The sequence below is a fragment of the Panthera uncia genome, chromosome B1 (assembly GCF_023721935.1).
Source record: "Panthera uncia isolate 11264 chromosome B1, Puncia_PCG_1.0, whole genome shotgun sequence".
Lineage (NCBI taxonomy): Eukaryota > Metazoa > Chordata > Mammalia > Carnivora > Felidae > Panthera > Panthera uncia.
In genome coordinates, this window is record NC_064811.1 from 165,825,517 (window position 1) to 165,847,382 (window position 21,866).

A 21,866-nucleotide genomic window follows, 5' to 3' on the forward strand; every position below is an offset into this window, starting at 1 on the left:
CAGGCTCAGCCCCCGTAGGAAATAGCTGAGAAGCAGAGACGTGCGCAGCAGCATGAATCCAGAGTCAGAGTGCTTTGCCTCCACTCTGTCTGCAGCGCTTGGGACTTTCCACACTTGAACTACTGTGCTGCCTCACTTTTTCAGCCCTTGTCTGTGTTACCCTTGGATCCATTCCTGTCTCCAATGCCACAGACTATTTTCAGTAACATCGTCAAGAGCCTGAAGTGAAGCTTAACATTCTTGTAAGAGATTTCTTTCATGTTTACTTTTGTTCCTTCTCTGTTTCTTACATAGGTCAAGGCTCCTTCCTTACAAGGCTCAGTCACCTAATGATTTTATGATCACAGAGCTATCTGTGTAGCCACGTTGACTGGTGCTAATGACTGCCTCGCAGGGAACAACTGTACTGTTCTTTGGTCTCAGAAAAATAAAGAACTCACTTATGTGATAGTCTTCATATACACCTTCTAGATAGATATTTATTCAACAATAACATTTAGAAAGCACCTATTGTTGAAACATTGGACAAAAAGTGTCTTATGGTGACGTTAAATATAGTGCTCTGTAGTATGACATGAAGATTAAGACTGGATGTGATTTTCCATTCTGTTATGTTTGACTCTGTGCTGGGTACAGAACGCTTTCCCCCATATTTTTCCGAAATATTAAATAGGTATAATCAAGCCCCCTTTGCTCCTGTTTCATAGACTTTCTTAGGAATTTTAAATTCAGAACCTGGCTTTGAGAAAGAGATAAGGTCATATGGGAGAAAGAAACAATAATATTTCAAATTCTTTTATGGTTAAAGTTTTAACTGTAGACCTCATTCACATTTCTGACAGATGTTTATTAAAATCCTTGGAGGTATTTGAAAATTCTACAGATTTCAATGGGAAAGAGGTTTTCTTTTGGAAATGTTTTAGACACATTGGGGTTTAACTTCATGTTGGAGAAAGTAATACTTATAACATTATCTCTGTCTTAATTCTATTTAGGATTTAACCCAGCAGATCAACCTGAGCCCCAAACAGCACCATAATGCTTTGGAATGCTTGCTGCAGAGAATTTCAAAGAATGAGACAGCTAGCAATGAATTGGCACGCTGGGGACTCTGTCTCCAGAAGGATGTACATAAGGTGAACTGGAAGATGTAGTGGAGTAGGAACCAGCATTGACCAGCAATTTTAAGAGCTTAATGAATGAAACTGGCTGATAGCTCCCTACCTTATCTTTATTTTGGAGTTTTGCTTTATTATTACACTTTTTTTGGGTCCTAGTCCTAATATTTGAATTTCCTTATCTTAATTTGCTACTAGCTCTTACAGATTTTTCTTCTATATTTCCCAGGGCTCCGAGGTGTTAATTTTTAGTCAGGCAGATGGCACAAGGAATATTAACTTACAATTTACCTCATTTTCAGGTTTCCAACCCAAATAATTCTTAACGTTCTGTATGTCCTTTTCTTTTTTTTTTTCTTCTCCAAGAAGTAACTTGTGATTCTTTGAATATACTATTGTCATGCTTTCTGTAGGCATAGAGAGTCTTAGTCTTACACAATCGAATTTTCTTACAGCCCTTTCTACCTGCGGTTTGCTGGAATCTGCTATGTTGTATTTTACGCAGTGTGATCCGTAGGACAGAGGCAGCATGAGATGGTAGAGTCCTTGGCCTTCAGTATCTGCTTATTTGTCTTTGAATCTGGGGGCGCCTGGGTGGCTCAGTCGGTTGGGCATCCAACTTTGTCTCGGGTCATGATCTCAGGGTTTGTGGGTTCAAGTCCCACGTCAGGCTCTGTGCTGACAGCTCAGAGCCTGGAGCCTGCTTTGGCTTCTGTGTCTCCCTCTCTCTCTGCAGCTCCCCCCTCTGTCTCTCTCTCTCTGTCAAAAATAAACATTTAAAAAAAATTTTATTTGGCTTTGAATCTCAGCTCTACCACTTGCCATCTTAATTACTTTGAACAAGTTGCATAGCATATTGTAGTTTCTTTATCTATAAAATGACGATAATGATTGAATTATAAAAATTTAAATGGTACCATCTTTCGTATAATATGTGACACATAGCAGGTGCTCAGTAAACATTAGCTGTTATTATTTTTCACCTGCTTTTGAGATTATACCAAAATAATTAATTCTGTCTTTTCTGTAATTCTTTTGCATTTTGAATTGGCTCCTTGTTAAAAATTTCTTTTTCTCGGGGTGCCTGGGTGGCTTAATCAGTTAAGCGTCCAACTTCAGCTCAGGTCATGATCTCACAGTTCGAGCCCCACATCGGGCTCTGTGCTAACAGCTTGGAGCCTGGATGGAGCCTGCTTCAGATTCTGTGTCTCCCTTTCTCTCTGCCCCTCCTCTGCTCACACTCTTCTCTCTCTCAAAAATAAAGAAATGTTAAAAAAATTTTTTTTAAATTTCTTTTTCTCTGTTTTAATAAAAGTAATGGATAGTGGATAAGGAAAATTTGAAATTTTAGAAAACATAAAGAAATAAAAACATCAGTAATTTCATCATCCAAAGATGATATCTCGGTGACTTATTTTAGATATTTATAAAAGATAACTTCAGGGGCACCTGGGTAGCTCGGTTAAGTGTCCAGCTCTTTATTTTGGCTCAGGTCATGATCTCGAAGTTGTGGGATCAAGCCTTGTGTCGGGCTCTGTACTGAGCTGAGCGTGGATCCTACTTAAGATTCTCTTTCTCTCCCTCTCTCTCTCTCTCTGCCCCTCCTCTGTTCACACATGTTCTCTCTCAAAAAATAAATAAATAACGTAACATAACATAACCGAATAACATAAAATATACTTTGGTGTATTTCCTTTCCCTACACATTTTTCTGTAAGAATAAATCTTTTTCTTACAAAGTTGTGATTATATTGTGTATGGTTTTACATCTTCTTTTTCATTTAATATCATATCCTGAACATGTTTTCATGTTATTAAGTGTCAATTTGAAGACATAGAAAACATAAACCAAAGAAGAAAAAAGTTCATCTTGCTGTATCAGGATAACTACTCTTAACATTTTGGTACATGACCTTCATTGGATTTGTGTGTGTGTCTGTGCATGCTTACATGCTTACGCACACTCACACATAGCATGTATTCATATAGTTTCCTATTTTCCCCTCAGTTTTTCCATGTCATTTAATATTTTTCTGAACATTTTAATGGCTGCCAGATAGTTTATTAACAATTTCCTTTTCTTTTACATTCAAATTGAATTTAGTATTTTTCTGTTAGAAATAGTTATTCAATGAAGAGCCTTGTAATTGAATCTTTTTACATGTTTATTTTCATAGTCAAATTTATGGAAGTGGAATTATTAGGTCAGGGGACACTTATGTTTTTAGTGCTTTTGTTGTATATTGCCAGTTGCCTTCTAGGCTCAAGTTTCAAGGTTTAAGGTTCAAGTTTTTACTTTCATATCATGAGTTTGATTCCTTACACTCTTGCTAATATGGGCATTGTTATTTATGTTAGATTTTGATAATGGTAATTAAATCATTGAAATTTCTTTTGATTATAGATGAAATAAGTAGATATATATTTTTTTAATTTTTTATGTTTTTTATTTTTGGGAGAGAGAGAGAGTGTAAGCAGGGGAGGGGCAGAGAGAGAGGGAGACACAGAATCTGAGGCTGGCTCCGCTCTATCAGCACAGAGCCTGATGTGGGGCTTGAACTCACGAACTGTGAGACCATGACCTGAGCCGGAGTCAGATGCTTAACTGACTGAGCCACCCAGGCGCCCCTGTTATTACGTTTTTGTATTAAAATTTTTTAAATGTTTATTTATTTTTGGGAGAGAGAGAGTGCAAGCAGGGGAGAGACAGAGAGATGGAGAGACAGAATCTGAAGCAGGCTCCAGGCTCTGAGCCCAATGTAGGGCTCAAACCCACGGATTGTGAGATCCTGTGCCAAAGTCAGATGCTCAACCATTTGAGCCACTCAGGTGCCCCGCCTCTGTTATTTTTTAATAAGCAAATGGTAGAGATCATAGAAAGTAAAAATCCTCTGTAATTATACATCCCCAGAGATAATCACCACTAAGTGTAGATGCATTCGATTTTTTTTTTTTAGTTTATTTTGAGAGAGAGCGCAAGCAGTGGGGGTGCAGCAGAGAGAGGGAGAGAGAGAATCCTAAGTAGGCTCTGCACTGCCAGTACAGAGCCCAATGCAGGGCTTGAACTTATGAACCTTGAGATCATGACCTGAGCCAAAGTCAGATGCTTAACTGATTGAGCCATGTGGGCGCCCCAGACTCAATTTTTATGATGCATACATTACTATTTATTTTTTTGTAAAAACAGGATCATATTACATGTTGTTACAAAGGGGCTGCAGACTGGTGCCGCCAGTCTGGAAAACAGTATGGAGGTTCCTCAAAAAATTAAAAATAGAACTACCCTACTACTCAGCAATTGCACTACTAGGTATTTATCCAAGGGATACAGGTATGCTGTTTCGAAGGGACACATGCACCCCAATGTTTATAGCAGCACTATCAGCAACAGCCAAAGTATGGAAAGAGCCCAAATGTCCATCGATGGATGAATGGATAAAGAAGATGTGGTGTATATATATATATATATATATATATATATATATACACACACACACACACACACATTGTATACACAATGGTGTACATATATATATGTATATACGTATATACACACACACACACACACACACACACACACAATGGAGTATTACTTGGCAATCAAAAAGAATGAAATCTTGCCATTTGCAGCTACGTGGATGGAACTAGAGGGTATTATGCTAAGCAAGGTTAGTCATAGACAAATACATGATTTCACTCATGTGAGGACTTTAAGACAGAACAGATGAACATAAGGGAAGGGAAGCAAAAATAATATAAAAACGGAGGGGGACAAAACATAAGAGACTCTTATAGAGAACAAACAGAGGGTTGCTGGAGGGGTTTTGGGAGGAGGGATGGGCTAAATGGGTAAGGGAGTTAAGGAATCTACTCCTGTAATCATTGTTGCACCATGTGCTAACTAACTTGGATGTAGATTATAAAAAATAAATTATAGAAAAGTGATTGCAATGTTTGCAAAATAGTTCATTATGCTGTTATATCAACTAAATTATTTTCCTGTGTTTGGATATTTAGATCTGATTGACTTATTCCTAACTTTAATTTGTTCTTTCATTATATTTATGTCTTTTCCTGCCTGCTTTTCTTTTTAGAGTATAATAGTAGGTATAGTTTATGTTCAGCCTTATTGAGAAATTTTACTTTTCGGCACCTGGATGGCTCAGTTGGTTAAGTGTCTAGTTTTGGCTCAAGTCATGATCTCATAGTTTGTGAGTTCAAGCCCCACATCAGGCTCTGCGCTGACAGTGTGGAGCCTGCGTGGGATTCTGTTTCCCTCTCTTTCTGCCCTGCACATATGTGCGCGTGCTCGCTCGCTCTCTCTCTCTCTCTCTCTCAAAATAAACTTTAAAAGAACTCTTTTTAAAAAAAGAAATTTTACTTTTAATTTTCTACTTGCAATTTGTCCCTTAAAATATTTTTAAAGATTATATTCCTATTTATCTTGAAATTATAGTTGTTTTATATGCATTGTCTACTTCTAAAGAGATAATGCTTTCTAATCCTTGTTTTGGGAGACCATGTTGGAAACTTCAATAATTAAAAAGCCTTGCCTATAAAAATTTTACCTGTATTTGTCCAGGGTTTTATTGACCTGGACTCATTGCTAGCAGTTTCATTTTTGTGCCATTCTCAGGCGTTATACCAGGAACAGGTCTATACAGTGGAGTTGACAAGGCCCAAGAGAGAACAGCGTCAGTGTTTTTTCCTAAATTAGTGTTTGCAAATGACTCATGTCATGTGTACTTTGTTTTCTGTTATAGATTGAAGGACGTGTTCTGCCAATGGAAAGAATTAACTTAAGAAATACTTCATTTATCACATCTCAGGAACTAAACTGGATTAAGGAAGTAACCAGAGACCTTTCCATCTTGACTGTAAGTGACTTTTAAGGTGGTGAAGAGAGGACCAGTATTACTAAAAATATGGAAATTAGAAAGCAGGAATGATTCAGTGTCTTCTTTTTGAGGGAGAGTACCAACTGAATTCCCATCCTGAATTATCTGCTAAACAGGGGTCCTTCAAATAGAGCAAATTGATGAGTTGTTAGAGGGAAGCACTTTGGTTGGCCATAGACTTAGGAAAAGGAAATAGATTGCTATGGTAATTCATATAGTGCAGGCCTAGTACCCAGTCTTCCATTTATTTTCCTTTATCTTCCTGGATTTTCCCTGGGAGTTCCTTGAAGACGTTTTTTATCCATGAAAGAAGTAATTAAAACAGTCTCCCACCAAGAGAACTGAAGAACAAAATTGTGTATCAGTATTTTTAAATGTTTTTGCCTAATGTGGTCTCTTTGGCCATGCATAAAGTACATCTGTTTCTAAAACTTTTTATTGAAATATATTTAAAGGAAAAGTGTACTTACAAGTGTACAGTGTTCCACTGTGGGAGTATGCCACAGTTTACTTATCACCCACAACTATGTTAGTTATAGGAATTAGATCAAAAAGGACTCAAGCAAAAGAGAATTAAAAGCAGTTTCTTCTCTAGACTAATATCTCCTGGGTGTGAGTTTGGAGTGTTTAAGTTGTGGGAAGTGCTAAAAATAGCTTGTGGTTATTCCTAGGTCCCCATGCATTTCTGGGCACTGTTTTACCCAAAGAGAGCAATGGATCAGGCCCGAGAACTGGTTAATATGTTGGAAAAGATAGCTGGCCCCATTGGTATGCGCCTCAGCCCACCAGCCTGGGTTGAACTAAAGGATGATCGAATTGAGACCTATGTCAGAACCATTCAATCCATGCTAGGAGTTGAGGTAATAAACTAATTTGAGTATATGAGTAGAATGCTTGTTTTAAAATCGTTGCATACTTGATTTTAAATTATCTTGCTTATCAGTCTGCTGTTTATGATGTCCAGAAATCTGTGTCTTACTCATGTACACATGAAATACTATACCAAGTAGTCTTCATGCCCTTTGGTTAATTGATTCTCTCATTCTATGTTGGCAGTAGTCTCTCTCACTCTGGTGTTCTTTTTTCACGTAATTGACAGAGAGAATAGCTGACTTAACTCTAGTTCGTTATCTGTATAGAACATGTTGTGCTCAGAAAGCAACTTTTTGGGCCCAGTGCCATTTTGCACAATTCAGTACTGCACTGTCATGGTCTGGTCTGGCTTAAGATTTGAATTGCTCTGGTGATGAACCTGGCACCTGGGCCATCAGCTCGGTCCTGATAGCTGATTGTGAGCGCTGCAGCTGAGCAGGTCATAGCACTCATAACTCAGTAGTTCAAGCCTGCGGTTCTTACCTGTTTGCACACAAAACGGAGGAAGAAGCTTAAGGAACAAAAGCAGAGCAAATGTTTTGGGAAGTAATTAGTCTTTGACTTGAAGAGTCCATTGTTGTGAGATCAGTACTGGAATTAGATTTTTCTGGGATCTCTCTGATCCCCAACTCTGGGTTATCACCCAGAGCAGCACCCTCATATTCTGTCTTTGTAATTTCCTTCTGGTTCCCCATGCTAGTTGTACTCTGCCATGGCTACCCCCTGAGCCTGATCATTGATAATTCTGCTCTGCTTTCAGAAGAATTGCCCAGTGTAGTGCATCAGCTCCCCCATCTCATACTTGTTCATGTTCTCTTTAGAAGAGTGTACTGCCAACAGTTTTCATGCAGCATGGATAGAAGTTTCATTCATGTTTACCAAACTTAACTCATCTTGGTCTTACTGTCTCTTTGTCATCTTTAGGGCATGCTGTTTTATTATTTTTTATTATTATTTTTATTATTTACTCATTAATTTATTATTATTATTTATTGATTATCCCACACATGTCTGCAGGAGCCAGATGAGAAACACAAGTGTAGTGGGCTAGGAGGGGACTATAGTGAACTTAAGAGAGTAATCAACCCCATGACTGCAGATAAAAGCCCAGCATTATCAAATTAATTTTTTATTTATTTGTTTTTCAGTAGAAGCAAAAAATCTGGATTTGTATGTGTGTGCCCCTCCATATGTTTAAATGTTAATTAAAAAAAAACAACATGTAACTCATTGCAGGGACTAAAAAGCTACATGTGTTTGATAGATCCAACCCATAGGCTCCCAGTGTGCAGCCTGTGTTCTACGTGACTTCAGAAGTTCTTTGATGTGATTGCTGGAACGTGTGTTCTCTGAGAAGTCTTAATCTAACACTAATCTTGATTTGGAATAATATATATTATTGATTTACCATTAATAGCTGTTTCTGGCATAAAGGATTGGCACTTTCATTTCCCTTCCGTGCTACTTTTCTTTATTTATGCTGAAAGATCCTCTGTTTCCAGTGTTGGATCTCTTAAATGGTGAGGGATCACAGATGTTTATATGAGATATGCTGCTGGCAATATCATTCTCTCTCCTAACCAGGAAGTTAGGAAGAGCCACTTACAGATTTGGCAATAGCTTCATTTCTTTGTGCTTGGCTCTGAATCTTTTCTTGTGGTATTGCATTCCATGTTTGCTCAGTTTTGTGGTATGAATGTAATAAGGTGCTTGGTTTACTGAAGAGAGTGGTAAAAGCATTCTAGGGAATTGAAAGCAGCAACTAAAAAGTAATCTTTGCAAATTTTCAAGCCTGCCTTGTTCAGGCATCTTAATTTTCCTAAGGAAGAACTCAGGTAGTCAGGGCCACCTCTAGATAATTTATGGTATTCTATCCCGTATTTCTGCAAAGAAGCCCTGAATCCAGCAAAGGTTCAAGGACCTGTTCGGGGTTGGAGTGTCTACCCTCTTTGTTTCAGTCCCTTTTGCCTTAAAGGTCCTATGACTTCACAGGCTCTTAGACTGCCCACAGCTGGAGTCCCATCAAGGTCCCCTGCGACTTCCAAAGCCTGACTTATATGTACTTTATCTCTTCAAGAGGAAGATACAGATGGTTGTTTGCATCATCATGGGAACACGTGACGACCTCTATGGGGCTATTAAAAAGCTGTGCTGTGTGCAGGCTCCTGTGCCCTCACAGGTGAGTGGAGAGCTAGGCAGGAGGCATACATGGAAACTCTATAACCTCCCTTGAGGTTTTGAAAAGAGGGGTACAGATGTTCAAAAACTGAAGTTACTATTAGAAGCCATCATGTGTAACCTTTCTGGTGGAAAGTTCCCCTTATTAGAGTAACCTGGTGAAAAGCAGAGGCTCTTTGTAAATAAATACTGCCTTCATATCCACAAATGAGTACTCTTGCTGGTTCAGAGAGTGAGCTGCTGGGTGGTTTCACATGACTGGGTTCTGAGAGTATAGGCTTCACTCTGAAAGGGGAAAGCTGTTAATCCTAAGTAGGTTTGTTTGTTTGTTTGTTTAATTTATTCTGTGTGAGATCCTTTTGAAAGTTTTTGGGTTTTGGTTGTCTTTTTGTTTTGATGTGTGTTGTGTGTGCGCGTGCATGCCTACATAGAAATCCTAGAATTAGAGCTAGTCATGCATAGTGTATTGCCTGCTAACTGGGGTTTCTTAAACAAATGTGGTGTTTACTTCAGGCTTGTTTATATCGTCTGACAGGCTTATAGTGTCCCCTTTCTCCACACCCCCTTATTATAGGTCATCAATGTTCGAACCATTGGTCAGCCAACCAGGCTTCGGAGTGTGGCCCAGAAAATTTTACTTCAGATTAATTGTAAATTGGGTGGTGAGCTCTGGGGAGTGGATATTCCTCTGGTGAGTGATGCTGAGATGTTTTCTTCATTCAATTTAGCTCTCCAGAGACTTCTACCTAGCTATTTTCCTAGTTTTCCTCATAGAGTTATCCTTATTCTCCATGCTTAGTGGTCTAAATGGTTCATGGCCTGCTTTTGTGTAGCCCACGTCCTGAGAATGGTTTCTATAACCTTAGTTGAAACCAATAAAAATAAGACTGATATTTTCTGACACATGAAAATTATATGACATTCCATTTTCATTGTCCTTAAATGCAGTTTTATTGGAATATAGCTATACTTCTTTACAGACTAACTGTGGCTGCTCTTCTGTTGTAATGACAGACAAAATTGAGCAGTTCCTACAGAGACTGTGGCTCACAAAGCCCAGTGTTATTTACTGTACGGTCCTTTACAGGAAAAGCATGCTGATCCTTGTTCTACATCTCTGACTTATTCATAGTGTTTAAAAAAAATGTCAAGTTGATTACAGTCTCTTTCTTCCTCCAGAATTCATTTTCATATGTTGCTTTTGGGGTTCAGATAATAATTGAAGATGGGGTGATGGATTGCTTGGTTTTTCTGGTTTGTTTTTTGTTTTCTAACCCAGAAACAATTAATGGTGATTGGGATGGATGTTTACCATGACCCCAACCGAGGCATGCGCTCCGTGGTTGGCTTTGTTGCAAGCATCAATCTGTAAGTCTACTCAGTTCCATTTTGTTTGGTTACCTCATTTTGATGCCTAATCTTATTGTAAATCTAGCAAATACTTTTTGAATATTTTTGTATTATAGTAAAAGTATACTTTAGAAAAGAATACTTAACTCTATTTTCTCCTTTATCTTTCTATTAGTTTATGCAGCCTGTTTAGCAAGCTTGTCAGGTCTGTAAGTTTGTTGCCTCAAATGTGGTCTGGTCTTCTTCAGAATGGGGGCTCTGTCTTGGTGTTTTTTCCCCCTAGGAATGAGGGATTTTTTTGTTTGTTCTGATTAAAAACAAGACCTGTTCATGCAGATACCTGCAGAAATTTAGAAAGTGAAGGTTCCTCGTGGACCATCTTTTATTGACCACCACCAAAGGTTTGAAGTATATATACTTTTCAAATTCTCACTTATGTGCATAGTAACACGTATAGGTGGTGCACGTATGTTTACAAAATGGCATATTGCTATGTATGCTATTTCTTGTTTTATGTACTTAAATTGTATATTGCAGATATTTTCACATATCAGTACAAAGAATCTCAACCAATTCTTTTTAACTGCTGCATGGAATTTATTGTATGCCAGAACACTATTTAACTAGTCCTCTGTTGGTGGATATCTGAAATTTTTTCAGTTGGAAGCAGTTTTGTATCAAATACCACAATTATGCCTATATTTTTACATTCTGTGTATGACTTACATATATATCTTTTCTCATATTAACGTATGTTTTTATCTGTAACATAAATGCATTTACTAGATACCGTATCGGTGCATAGAGGCGCCTCTGTGCTGACATTCAGACTGTGAGCCTTCCTCTGTGAGTGTGTGTTCATCTCTCTCTCTCTCTTTACTACCTCCTCCACAGCACACTCACAAAATGGTATTCACGAGTGGTGTTCCAGATGCCTCATCAGGAGATTGTGGATAGCCTGAAGCTATGCCTGGTGGGCTCCTTAAAAAAGTTTTATGAGGTAAGGGGAACAGAAATTCTAGAGTTGTTTTTAAGGACTACCTATCTGACCACTTTAAGAGGAAGTCTGATTTAGTGGGAGGGATCCCATATTGGAGGTGAATCTCCTAAACAGACTGAAAAGTTAGTCATTGCTGAACAGGCAGCTCAAAGGGACTGCTTTCAGGCTTCTACTTGTACAGAGCAGCATAAAGAGATAAATGCTTTGATTTTGCTGGGTAAGTAATGATTATTTCCCCAGATTGTAATAAGCCTGATGCCTATAGATATAATCTCATGCCCTTATCAGGGAAGTGAGGGTAAATTTCAGCAATTAAAGCTTTTGAATTTACTCAGCTTTTTATGACTATTATTAGGCACTTTTCATTTTGGTTCAAGACAAATGCCTCCCTATAATCACCCCTAGAACTCCCAGGAATGCTAACCATAGAGAATTGCTGTCATTAAACTGATATTGGGTCTGGCACAATGAGCAAGCAAAACACTGGGTTTTGCCTTGGCCAGTACATCAAAGGAAGCGTTGATAAGTGGCTTTCATTTCTTAGGGTCAGAGTTAGCCCTTTGCATGGAGATTAACAGCAAGAAATTTAATAATTTCATATGATTACAGTCAGTCACTAGAACTCCACCTTGTTTCCTTTTAGATTAATGTTCCCTACACTGTCCTTCAAACAGTTTGATGTTTTTCAGTGTTAGAGATAAGGAAAAAAAAAAAAAAAGTTGAATTCTGTCTCTAAGGAGACCTGTATGATACACTACTTTGTCACCAAGTTCTAACACCTTCATTTTTTTTTCCTTTTCCTTTTTTTTTAAATTTATATTCAAGTTAGTTAACATACAGTGTAGTCTTGGCTTCAGGAGTAGAACCCAGTGATTTCATCTCTTACATAAGGACACCCAGTGCTCATCCTGAAAAGTGCCCTCCTTAATGCTTGTCACCCATTTAACCTCTACTCCATCGCCACCAGCAACCCTCAGTTTGTTCTCTGTACTTAAGAGTCTCTTATGGTTTGTCTCCTCTGTTTTTATCTTATTTTTTCTTCACTTTCCCTATGTTCATGTGTTGAGTTTTTCAAATTCCACATATGAGTGAAATCATGATATCTGTCTTTCTCTGACTGACTTATTTCACTTAGCACATAATACCCTCCAGTGCTAGCCACATTGTTGCAGATGGCAAGCATTCAGCCTTTTTAATTTCTGAGTAATATTCCACTGTATATATACACCACATTTTCTTAATCCATTCATCAATTGACGGATATTTGTGTTCTTTCCATAATTTGACTATTGTTAATAGCACTGCTATAAACATTGGGGTGCATGTGTCCCTTTGAATCAGCACTCCTGTATACTTTGGATAAATGCCTAGTAGTGCAATTGCGGAGTCGTAGGGTAGTTCTATTTTTAATTTTTTGAGGAACCTCCATACTGTTTTCAGAGTAGCTGTACCAGTTTGCATTCCCACCAGAGTGCAAAAGGGTTCTTCTTTCTCTACATTCTTGCCAACATCTGTTGTTTCCTGAGTTGTTAATTTTAGCCCTCCTGACAGGTGTGAGGTGGTATATCTTATTGTGGTTTTGACTTGTATTTCCTTGATGATGAGTGATGGTGAGCATCTTTTCATGTGTCTGTTTGCCATCTGGATGTCTTTTTTGGAAAAGCGCCTCTTCATGTCTTCTGCCCATTTCTTTACTGGATTGTTTGTTTTTTTGGGTGTTGAGTTTGGTAAATTCTTTATAGACTTTGGCTATTAACCCTTTATCTAATATGTCATTTGCAAATATCTTCTCCCATTCTGTTGGTTGCCTTTTAGTTTTGTTGATTGTTTCCTTTGCTGTGCAGAAGCTTTTTATCTTGATGAGTTCCGAATAGTTCATTTTTGCTTTTATTTCCCTTGCCTCCAGAGACATGTTGAGTAAGAAGTTGCTGTGGCCTAGGTCAAAGAGGTTGCTGCCTGCGTTCTCCTGTAGGATTTTGATGGTTTCCTGTCTTACATTTAGGTCTTTCATCCATTTTGAATTTATTTTTGTGTATGGTGTAAGAAAGTGGTCCAGTTTCATTCTTCTGCATGTTGCTGTCCAGTTCTCCCAGCACCATTTGCTAAAGAGACTGTCTTTTTTCCATTGAATATTCTTTCCTGCTTTGTCAAGGATTAGTTGGCCATTTATTTGTCCATTTCTGGGTTCTCTATTCTAGTCCATTGGTCTATGTGTTTGTTTTTATGGTTTAAAGTCCAGGATTGTGATGCCTCCAGCTTTGGTTTTCTTTTTCAGCATTACTTTGGCTCTTTGGGGTCTTTCGTGGTTCCATACAAATTTTAGGATTCTTTGTTCTAGTTTTGTGAAGAATGCTTATGTTATCTTGATAAGGATTGCACTGAATATGTAGGTTGCTTTGGTAGTATTGACATTTTAACTGTATTTGTTCTTCCAATCCATGAACATGAAATATTTTACCATTTCTTTGTCTTCTTCATTTTCTTTCATAAGCTTTCTATAGTTTTCAGTGTACAGATCATTTACCTCTTTGCTTAGGTTTATTCATAGGTGTTTTATGGTTTTTGGTGCAATTGTAAATGGGACTGATTCCTTGATACCTCTTTCTGTTGCTTCATTATTGATGTATAGAAATGCAACTGATTTCTGTATATTGATTTTATATCCCACGACTTTGCTGAATTCATGCATCAGCTCTAGTAGTTTTTGGTGGAATCCTTCAGGTTTTTCCATGTAGTGTCATGTCATCTGCGAAGAGAGAAAGTTTGACTTCTTTGCCAATTTGGATGCCTTTTATTTCGTTTTGTTGTCTGATTGCTGAGGCTAGGACTTCCAACACTATGTAAAACAACAATGGTGGGAGTGGACATCCCTATTGTGTTCCTGACCTGAGGGGGGAAGCTCTCAGTTTTTCCCCATTGAGGATATTAGCTGTGGGCCTTCATATATGGCTTTTATGATGTTAAGGTATGTTCCTTCTATCCCGACTTTCTTGAGGGTTTTTATCAAGAAAGGATGCTGTACTTTGTCAAATGCTTTTTCTGCATCTACTGACAGGATCATATGGTTCCTATCCTTTCTTCTAATGTGCTGTATCATGTTGATTGATTTGCGAATATTGAACCAGTCTTGTGCCCAGGAATGAATCCCACTTGATCGTGATGAATAATTCTTTTAATATACTGTTGAATTCGATTTGATAGTATCTTGTTGAGTTTTTTTGAATCAAGGTTCATCAGGGATATTGGCATGTAATTCTCCTTTTTAGTGGGGTCTCTGGTTTTGAAATCAAGGTAGTGCTGGTTTCATAGAATGAGTTTGGAAGCTTTCCTTCCATTTCTATTTTTTGGAATAGTTTGAGAAGAATAGGTATTAACTCTGCTTTAAATGTCTGGTAGAATTCCCCTGGGAAGCCATCTGGCCCAAGACTCTTATTTCTTGGGAGATTTTTTTGATAAATGATTCAAATTCTTTGCTGGCTATGGGTCTGTTCAGATTTTCTATTTCTTCCCGTTTGAGTTTTGGTTGTGTGTGTGTGTGTGTGTGTGTGTGTGTGTGTGAATTTGTCCATTTCTTCCAGATTGTCCAGTTTGTTGGCATATGATTTTTATAGTTCTCTTATAATTGTTTGTATTTCTGTGGTGTTCGTTGTGATCTCTCGTCTTTCATTTGTGATTTTATCTGTTTGGGTCCTTTCTTTTTGAGAAGTATGGCTAGGGGTTATCAATTTTGTTTATTTTTTCCAAAAGCCAGTTCTTAGTTTGATAACTAAGAACATTGATCTGTTCTACTGTTTTTGTTTTTTTATTTTTTTGGATTCTGTAACATTTATTTCTGCTCTAATTTCTATTATTTCCCCTTTTCTGCTGGATTTGGGCTTTATTTGCTGCTCCTTTTCTGGCTTCTTTAGGTGTAAGGTTAGGTTGTGTATTTGGGACCTTTCTTAAGATAGGCCTAAATTGCATTGTATTTTCCTATTAGGACTGCCTTTGCTACATCCCACAGGGTTTGGACTGTCATGTTTTCATTTTCATTTGCTTCCATGTATTTTTTTTTTTTTTAATGTCTTCTTTAAGTTCCTGGTTAACCCATTCATTGTTTAGTAGGATGTTCTTTAACCTCCATGTATTTCGGGGGCTTTCCAAATTTTTTCTTGTGGTTGATTTCAAATTTCATAATATCTGAAAATACTCATGGTATGATCTCAGTCTTTTTGTACCTGTTGAGGGCTGTGTCACGACCCAAAATATCTATTTGGAGAATGTTCCATGTGCACACTAAAGAAGAATGTGTATTCTGCTGCTTTAGGGTAAAGTGTTCTGAATATATCTGTTAAGTCTATCTGGTCTAGTGTGTCATTCAGAGCTCTTGGTTCCTTATTGATTTTCTGCCTAGATGATCTGTCCATTGTTGTAAATGAAGTATTAAAGTCTGCTAGGGGCGCCTGGGTGGCTCAGTGGGTTGAGCATCTGACTTCAGCTCAGGTCATGATCTTGCAGTCCGTGAGTTCGAGCCCCGCGTCGGGCTCTGTGCTGACAGCTCAGAGCCTGGAGCCTGCTTCGGATTCTGTGTCTTCCTCTCTCTCTGCTCCTTCCCTGCTCGCACTCTGTCTCTCAAAAATAAATAAAGATTAAAGTCTGCTACAATTATGGTATTATTATCAATAAGTTTCTTTGTGATTAATTGATTTATATATTTGGGTGCTTTCATGTTGGGGGCATAAATATTTACAATTGTTAGCTCCTCTTGATGGATAGATCCCTTAATTATGATATAATGCCCTTCTTCATTTCTTGTTACAGTCTTTAAAATCTAGTTTGTCTGATACAAGTATGGCCACTTCAGCTTTCTTTTGATGTCCATTAGCATGATAGATGATTTTCCATCCCCTCACTTTCAGTCTGCAGGTGTCCTCAGGTCTAAAATGAGTCTCTCAGAGGGGTGCCTGGGTGGCTCGGTCGGTTGAGTGTCCAACTTCGGCTCAGGTCATGATCTTGCAGTTTGTGGGTTCGAGCCCCGCGTCGGGCTCGGTGCTGACAGCTTGGAGCCTGGAGTCTGCTTCAGATTCTGTGTCTCCGTCTCTCTCTGCCCCTCCCCTGCTTGTGCTCTATCAAAAATAAATAAAATGTAAAAAAAAAAAATTTTTTTTTAAATGAGTCTCTTAGGGGTGCCTGGGTGGTTCAGTCAGTTAAGTGTCCAACTTTGGCTCAGGTCATGATCTTGCAGTCTGTGAGTTCAGGCCATGCATTAGACTGTGTGCTGACAGCTCCAGAGTTTGAAGCCTGCTTCCAATTCTGTGTCTCCCTCTCTCTGCCCCTCCCCAGCATGCATGCGTGTGCTCTGTAGCTCTCTCTCTGTCTCTCAAAACTAAATATTAAATAAAATGAGTCTCTTGTAGACAGCATGGATCTTGTCTTTTTATCCAGTCTGATACCCTGTGCCTTTTTATTTAGTCCATTTGCATTCAGAATCATAATTTAAAGATATTAACTTAGTACCATTCTGTTATCTGTAGGTTTCATGTTTGTTTTGATGGTCTTTCCACTCACATAGTCCCCGTAGGATCTCTTGCAGGGCTGGTTTAGTGGTCACAAACTCCTTTAGTTTTTGTTTGTCTGGGAAAGTCTTTCTCTCTCCTTCTATTCTGAATGACAGCTTTGGTGGATAAAGGATTCTTGGCTGCATATTTTTCTTATTCAACACACTGAATATTTCCTGCCACTCTCTTCTGGCCTGCCAAGTTTCAGTGGACAGTTCTGCTACTAACCTTATGTGTCCACCCTTGTAGGCTAAGGACCTTTTGTCCCTAGCTGCTTTCAGAATTCTCTTTTTATCTTTGTATTTTGCCAGTTTCATTATGATATGTCATGGTACTGACCTGTTTTGTTGGTTTTGAAGGGAGTTATCTTTGCCTCTTGGACTTGGATGCCTGTTTCCTTCCCCAGATTAAGGAAATTCTCAGCTATAATTTGTTCAAATAAATCTTCTCCTTTCTTTTGCTTTTCCTCTTCTATTACTCCTATGATACAGATTTTGTTTAAGGAATCACGTAGTTCATGATCTAGTACTTTCCTCTCTCTCTTTTTTTTCAGATTCATTATTTTTCATAATTTTATCTTCTGTTTCACCAATTCTCTCCTCTGCTTCTTCCATCCTTGCCTAGTCACTGTAACTAGTTTACTAGTTTACTTTGCATCTCAGTGATAGCGTTTTTAAATTCATCCTGACTAGTTCTTAGGTCTTTGATCTCTGCAGGCAAGAGTTTCTCTGGTGTCTTCTGTGCTTTTTTAAAGCCCAAGTGTTAGTCTTATGACCATTACTCTAAATTCTTGTTCACATATATTGTTTATATCTGTTTTGGCAATTCTCTGGCTGTGATTTCTTGTTGAACTTTCTTTTGGGGAAAATTCCTCTGTTTTATCATTTTGGCTAAGTTTCTGTCTTTTGCATGTTTTAAAAGCTTGTTATGTGTCCTGCACCTGAGAGTATTATATTAAGAAGGAATCATAACACTGTCTAAAGCCTGGCACTTCAGCAAGTGTTTTAGGCGTGTGTTGCATGCACTCTGTTGTGGTTTGGCTGCTTTATCCCACTAGTCAGTCCTCTGTAGAGCTCTTCCTTGATTGTAGTAGTGGGGTGTTTAGACCTTCAACCAGGTATGCTTTGATTCGTTTGTTGAGGTAACCCTGGGAAACAAAAGGAAAGGTGAGGGGAAGCCTTGATCCTGCCAAGCTGTCTCCCTCCAACTGTGGAGATCCTTCTGCCACTCCACAGATCAATTTCCTGGGTGTTCCAAGTGATAATGACCTCAATACAGCTGTGTTTGAGGGACAAGGAAAATCCTGGTTCCCCTATTTCTCTGCCATCTTAACTCCCTCCCCACACCTTCCTTTTCCTTGTTGTTGATGCTATGGTTTTCCTTCAAGTTCTGTCTGTTAAGGCCTAGCTCAAAGATTACTTCTGTGAAGGCTTTTCCATTTCTCCCCACTGCTCTTTCCCGTAAAGAGACTTACTTCTTTATGTTCCTTCCTCTTCCAAGGCCCTTTGTTTATATTCTGTGTAGTGATGTTATATCCTGCCTTATATTAGTTATTTGCATCCTTATTTCTCCGGGTTGTAAATTACTTGAGCACTGCTTGGTTATTGATGGCTGTGTAACAGATTTACCATAAAACTTAGTAGCATGCAGTGGGCATTTATAACGTTTAAGTCAAGAAGTTGGACAGGATGCAGTGGGCTCTGGTGCCTCTTCATGTGGTCTTTCCACATGAGCTAGTTTGGGCTTCCTCACATTGTGGTGGCAGGGTTCAAGATGTACGCTTTCCAAGAAACTGAGAGTCACGTGGAAGTCATGTTGCTTTTATACCTTAGCCTTGAAAGTTATGCAGTATCACGTTCACTGCATTCATTTGTCCAGTATATCATTATGAATATGCCTTATAATTGGAGGAGCCAGTGTGGAGTAAGGATAGATTTAAAGAAACAACTAATCTGCTCTTTTTAAAGTTGTTACATACATTTTCATATTTTTGTTCTAATTTAATTGCCTTCCCCCCCCCCCCCCCCGATTTGCCACTGTTTGTACACAATAAATTTGTACAGAACTCTTTGCCATAGAAAGTAGCTGGTGGTTTGTTAACCAATCTAGTTCTTTCTCAGGCCATTTGTTCCATCAGTTTTATATCCTGAAGAAGCATTAACTCAATTTCCCAATATATTTGATTATCAATATCAGGATTATCATAAGATTTGTTTAAGTAATATAACTGAATCTTACCAGTGAGGTTAGTGTCACATCACATTGTGATATGGTAGTAAATATAATCTGAAATATGAGTCAAAAGATAGTGGCATGTTGCTAGAGTCCCACTCAGGCATGAATAATTAGTCTAGTTTTTCATCCTATTACATGACCAAAATGTCTCCCAGAACTATGCCAGTTACATTTCCAGACTTCCATTTGACATTGTCAGGTTCTAAAAGCAAAAGTAGTCTCAGCAACATGGCTTCACCCTTTCAGGTTGCTGGTATACTTGAGCTAACACACAATAGGATCATCTCTTACTCTAAGCCTATTTGAGATACAATATTGCATAACGGTTGATTCATTCTTTTATCCTCAGCTCCCATTCTTTCATCTTTCCAGTTCTACCCTAACATTTCTGCCTTTGGAACCAGTGTTAGGTTTGGCCACTGTGCTGGTGTAGATTGCTGACAGCAGTGCTAGCATGGCAGGTGCTTCCCCCTCAATCCTTTCTCATTAATAGGGAAGGGTTACACAGGTTCAGAATTAGTGAACTCTCTGACCTCTAGCTAAATACAGTTTATAAAGGTTTTCTTTTTAATGTTTATTTACTTTTGAGAGAGACAGACTGTGAGTGGGGGAAGGGCAGAGAGAGAGGGAGACACACAATCCAAAACAGGCTCTAGGCCATCAGCACAGAGCCTGATGCGGAGATCGGACTCATGGACAGTGAGATCTTGACCTGAGCCGAGTCAGGCTCCCAACTGACTGAGCCACCTAAGCGCCCCTAGCTAAATGCAGTTTAGCTGTATTTCCTGTGAACCTCCATTTTGCTAGAGGGGATCAAAGCACAGTCCACCTCATGAGGCCCTTAGGAATTTTATCATAAAGGTTTAAAAATATAGTTATAAAAAATATATACGACTACAGTTTTTTTTCTTTAACATTTATTCATTTTTCAGACAGAGAGACAGAGCACAAGCTGGGGAGGGGCACAAAGAGAGAAAGGGAGACACAGGATCCGAAGCAGCCTCTAGGCTCTGAGCTGTCAGCACAGAACTTGACACGGGGCTCGAACCCACAAACAATGAGATTATGACCTGAGCTGAAGTAGCCTGCCCAACCGACTGAGCCACCCAGGCATCCCTGACTACAGTTTTTTGCTTAGGGATTGTTATAGGCTGAATTGTATCTCCTCCTACCCACAACAAAGATACTGAAGTTCTAACCACCACCCAGTACTAGTGAATGTGTTTGGAAATAGGACCTTTGCAGATGAGATGGAGTTAAGATGAGGTCATTAGAGTGGGCCCCAATCCAATATGACTGTGGTCTTAATGAAAGGAGGAGATTTGAACACAGGGGTGGATACATGTAGACAAAAGACAATGTGAAGACAAAGATCACCATCTACAAGCCAAGGAACACTTAAGGCCACCAGAGGCTAGGAGGGAGGTCGTAGAACAGATTATCCCTTATAGCCCTCAGAAGGAGTCAACCCTGCCAGTACCCTGATGTTAGACTCCTGTCCTCTAGCCCTGTGAAACAATGCATTTGTGTTGTTGAAGCCACTCAGTTAGTGTGGTACTTTGTTATGGTAGACCTGGTGAACGAATACACAGTTCATCCCAGTTCTAACACCTGCAGTTTCAGCTCTGGTCTGAGAACCAGTAGGAAAAAAGAATATTGAGATCTTGTGGGGAAAACAAAATATTGTTATACTAGCATTCTTCTCCACTCCCTCTTCTCTAGATCCCCCAGGGAAGGGGAGGGACATTTTCTGGGCCCTGTTCATGTTGAATGTTAGTACACACTCTTGAAAGCATGCAAATCAGCCTTTCTCGACTTTATCCCTTTGGTGTTAGACAAAAAACGTTTCAATTGCCCATTCTATTCTCTACCAAACTGTTACTCTGAGGGTGAAAATATGTTCCTTGGTCTGAGGAAATGTGAGTTGGCAGTCCAAATTGGTGCAGTATCTTCTGTTTCAGTCCTTTTGTTTAGTATTTTGAACATTTATATCTACCAGCAGGTATGCATAGCCCAGTCAACAATAGATGTCTGTTTATGTCAAGAACTGTTTGTTGCCTCCTGGAGCTACCAGGGTCCGTGTAACTTGCCAACTATGTGCAAGGCCTTCCGCTCAGGGAATCTACCCCAGAACCATCTGCATTCTCTGTATCTCCTCTTGTCAGAAGAATTCCTGTTGGCATTTTGCACTTCTGAGGGTGTAAGAGAAATATCGAGATTCAACCCATTTCTGCATTGCCGTAGCCCCCAATGTCATTTCATGGATCCAGGTGTCACCTCAGACAAACAAGCACACCAAAATAACTGCTTGTTAGTTCCAACCTCTTTTTGATCCTCAAGATAATGAATGATTCCCCATTTACTCTCCCCCCTACTTACTGATTATGTCTACTGTCCTTTTCTGTCTCTCATTTATTGATTTTGGGTTATATAGAAGTAATTGTAAAATGCATGGCATTTTGTGTCTGTCTTATTGCTTCAGTGTGTTTTTAAGGCTCATGCAAGTTGTAGCTCATGTAGTTGTAGCTCATGCAAGTTTTGTTTTTTTGTATGGATGAATAATATTCCATTGCATATTTATTCCACAATTGGTTTATTCATTATTGCTGGACATTTGGACTTGTTCCCACCTTTTGACTATTTAGAATACTGCTGTAACATGCTTGATTATGTATTT

At 38.8% G+C, this 21,866-nt stretch overlaps 1 protein-coding gene across 3 annotated transcripts in view; it reads left to right on the forward strand.

Moving 5' to 3' along the window:
• PIWIL2 (piwi like RNA-mediated gene silencing 2) overlaps window positions 1–21,866 on the forward strand; it is a 75,417-nt gene that overhangs the window by 23,587 nt on the left and 29,964 nt on the right. For 2 of the 3 annotated variants that reach the window (XM_049631536.1, XM_049631535.1), the window contains 7 exons: window positions 996–1,136; window positions 5,882–5,995; window positions 6,688–6,876; window positions 8,967–9,068; window positions 9,642–9,758; window positions 10,347–10,435; window positions 11,312–11,417. In XM_049631536.1, coding sequence (XP_049487493.1) covers window positions 996–1,136; window positions 5,882–5,995; window positions 6,688–6,876; window positions 8,967–9,068; window positions 9,642–9,758; window positions 10,347–10,435; window positions 11,312–11,417 — 858 coding nt within the window. The remainder of the gene's footprint in view (window positions 1–995; window positions 1,137–5,881; window positions 5,996–6,687; window positions 6,877–8,966; window positions 9,069–9,641; window positions 9,759–10,346; window positions 10,436–11,311; window positions 11,418–21,866) is intronic. The other variant, XM_049631537.1, reaches the window with a different exon arrangement.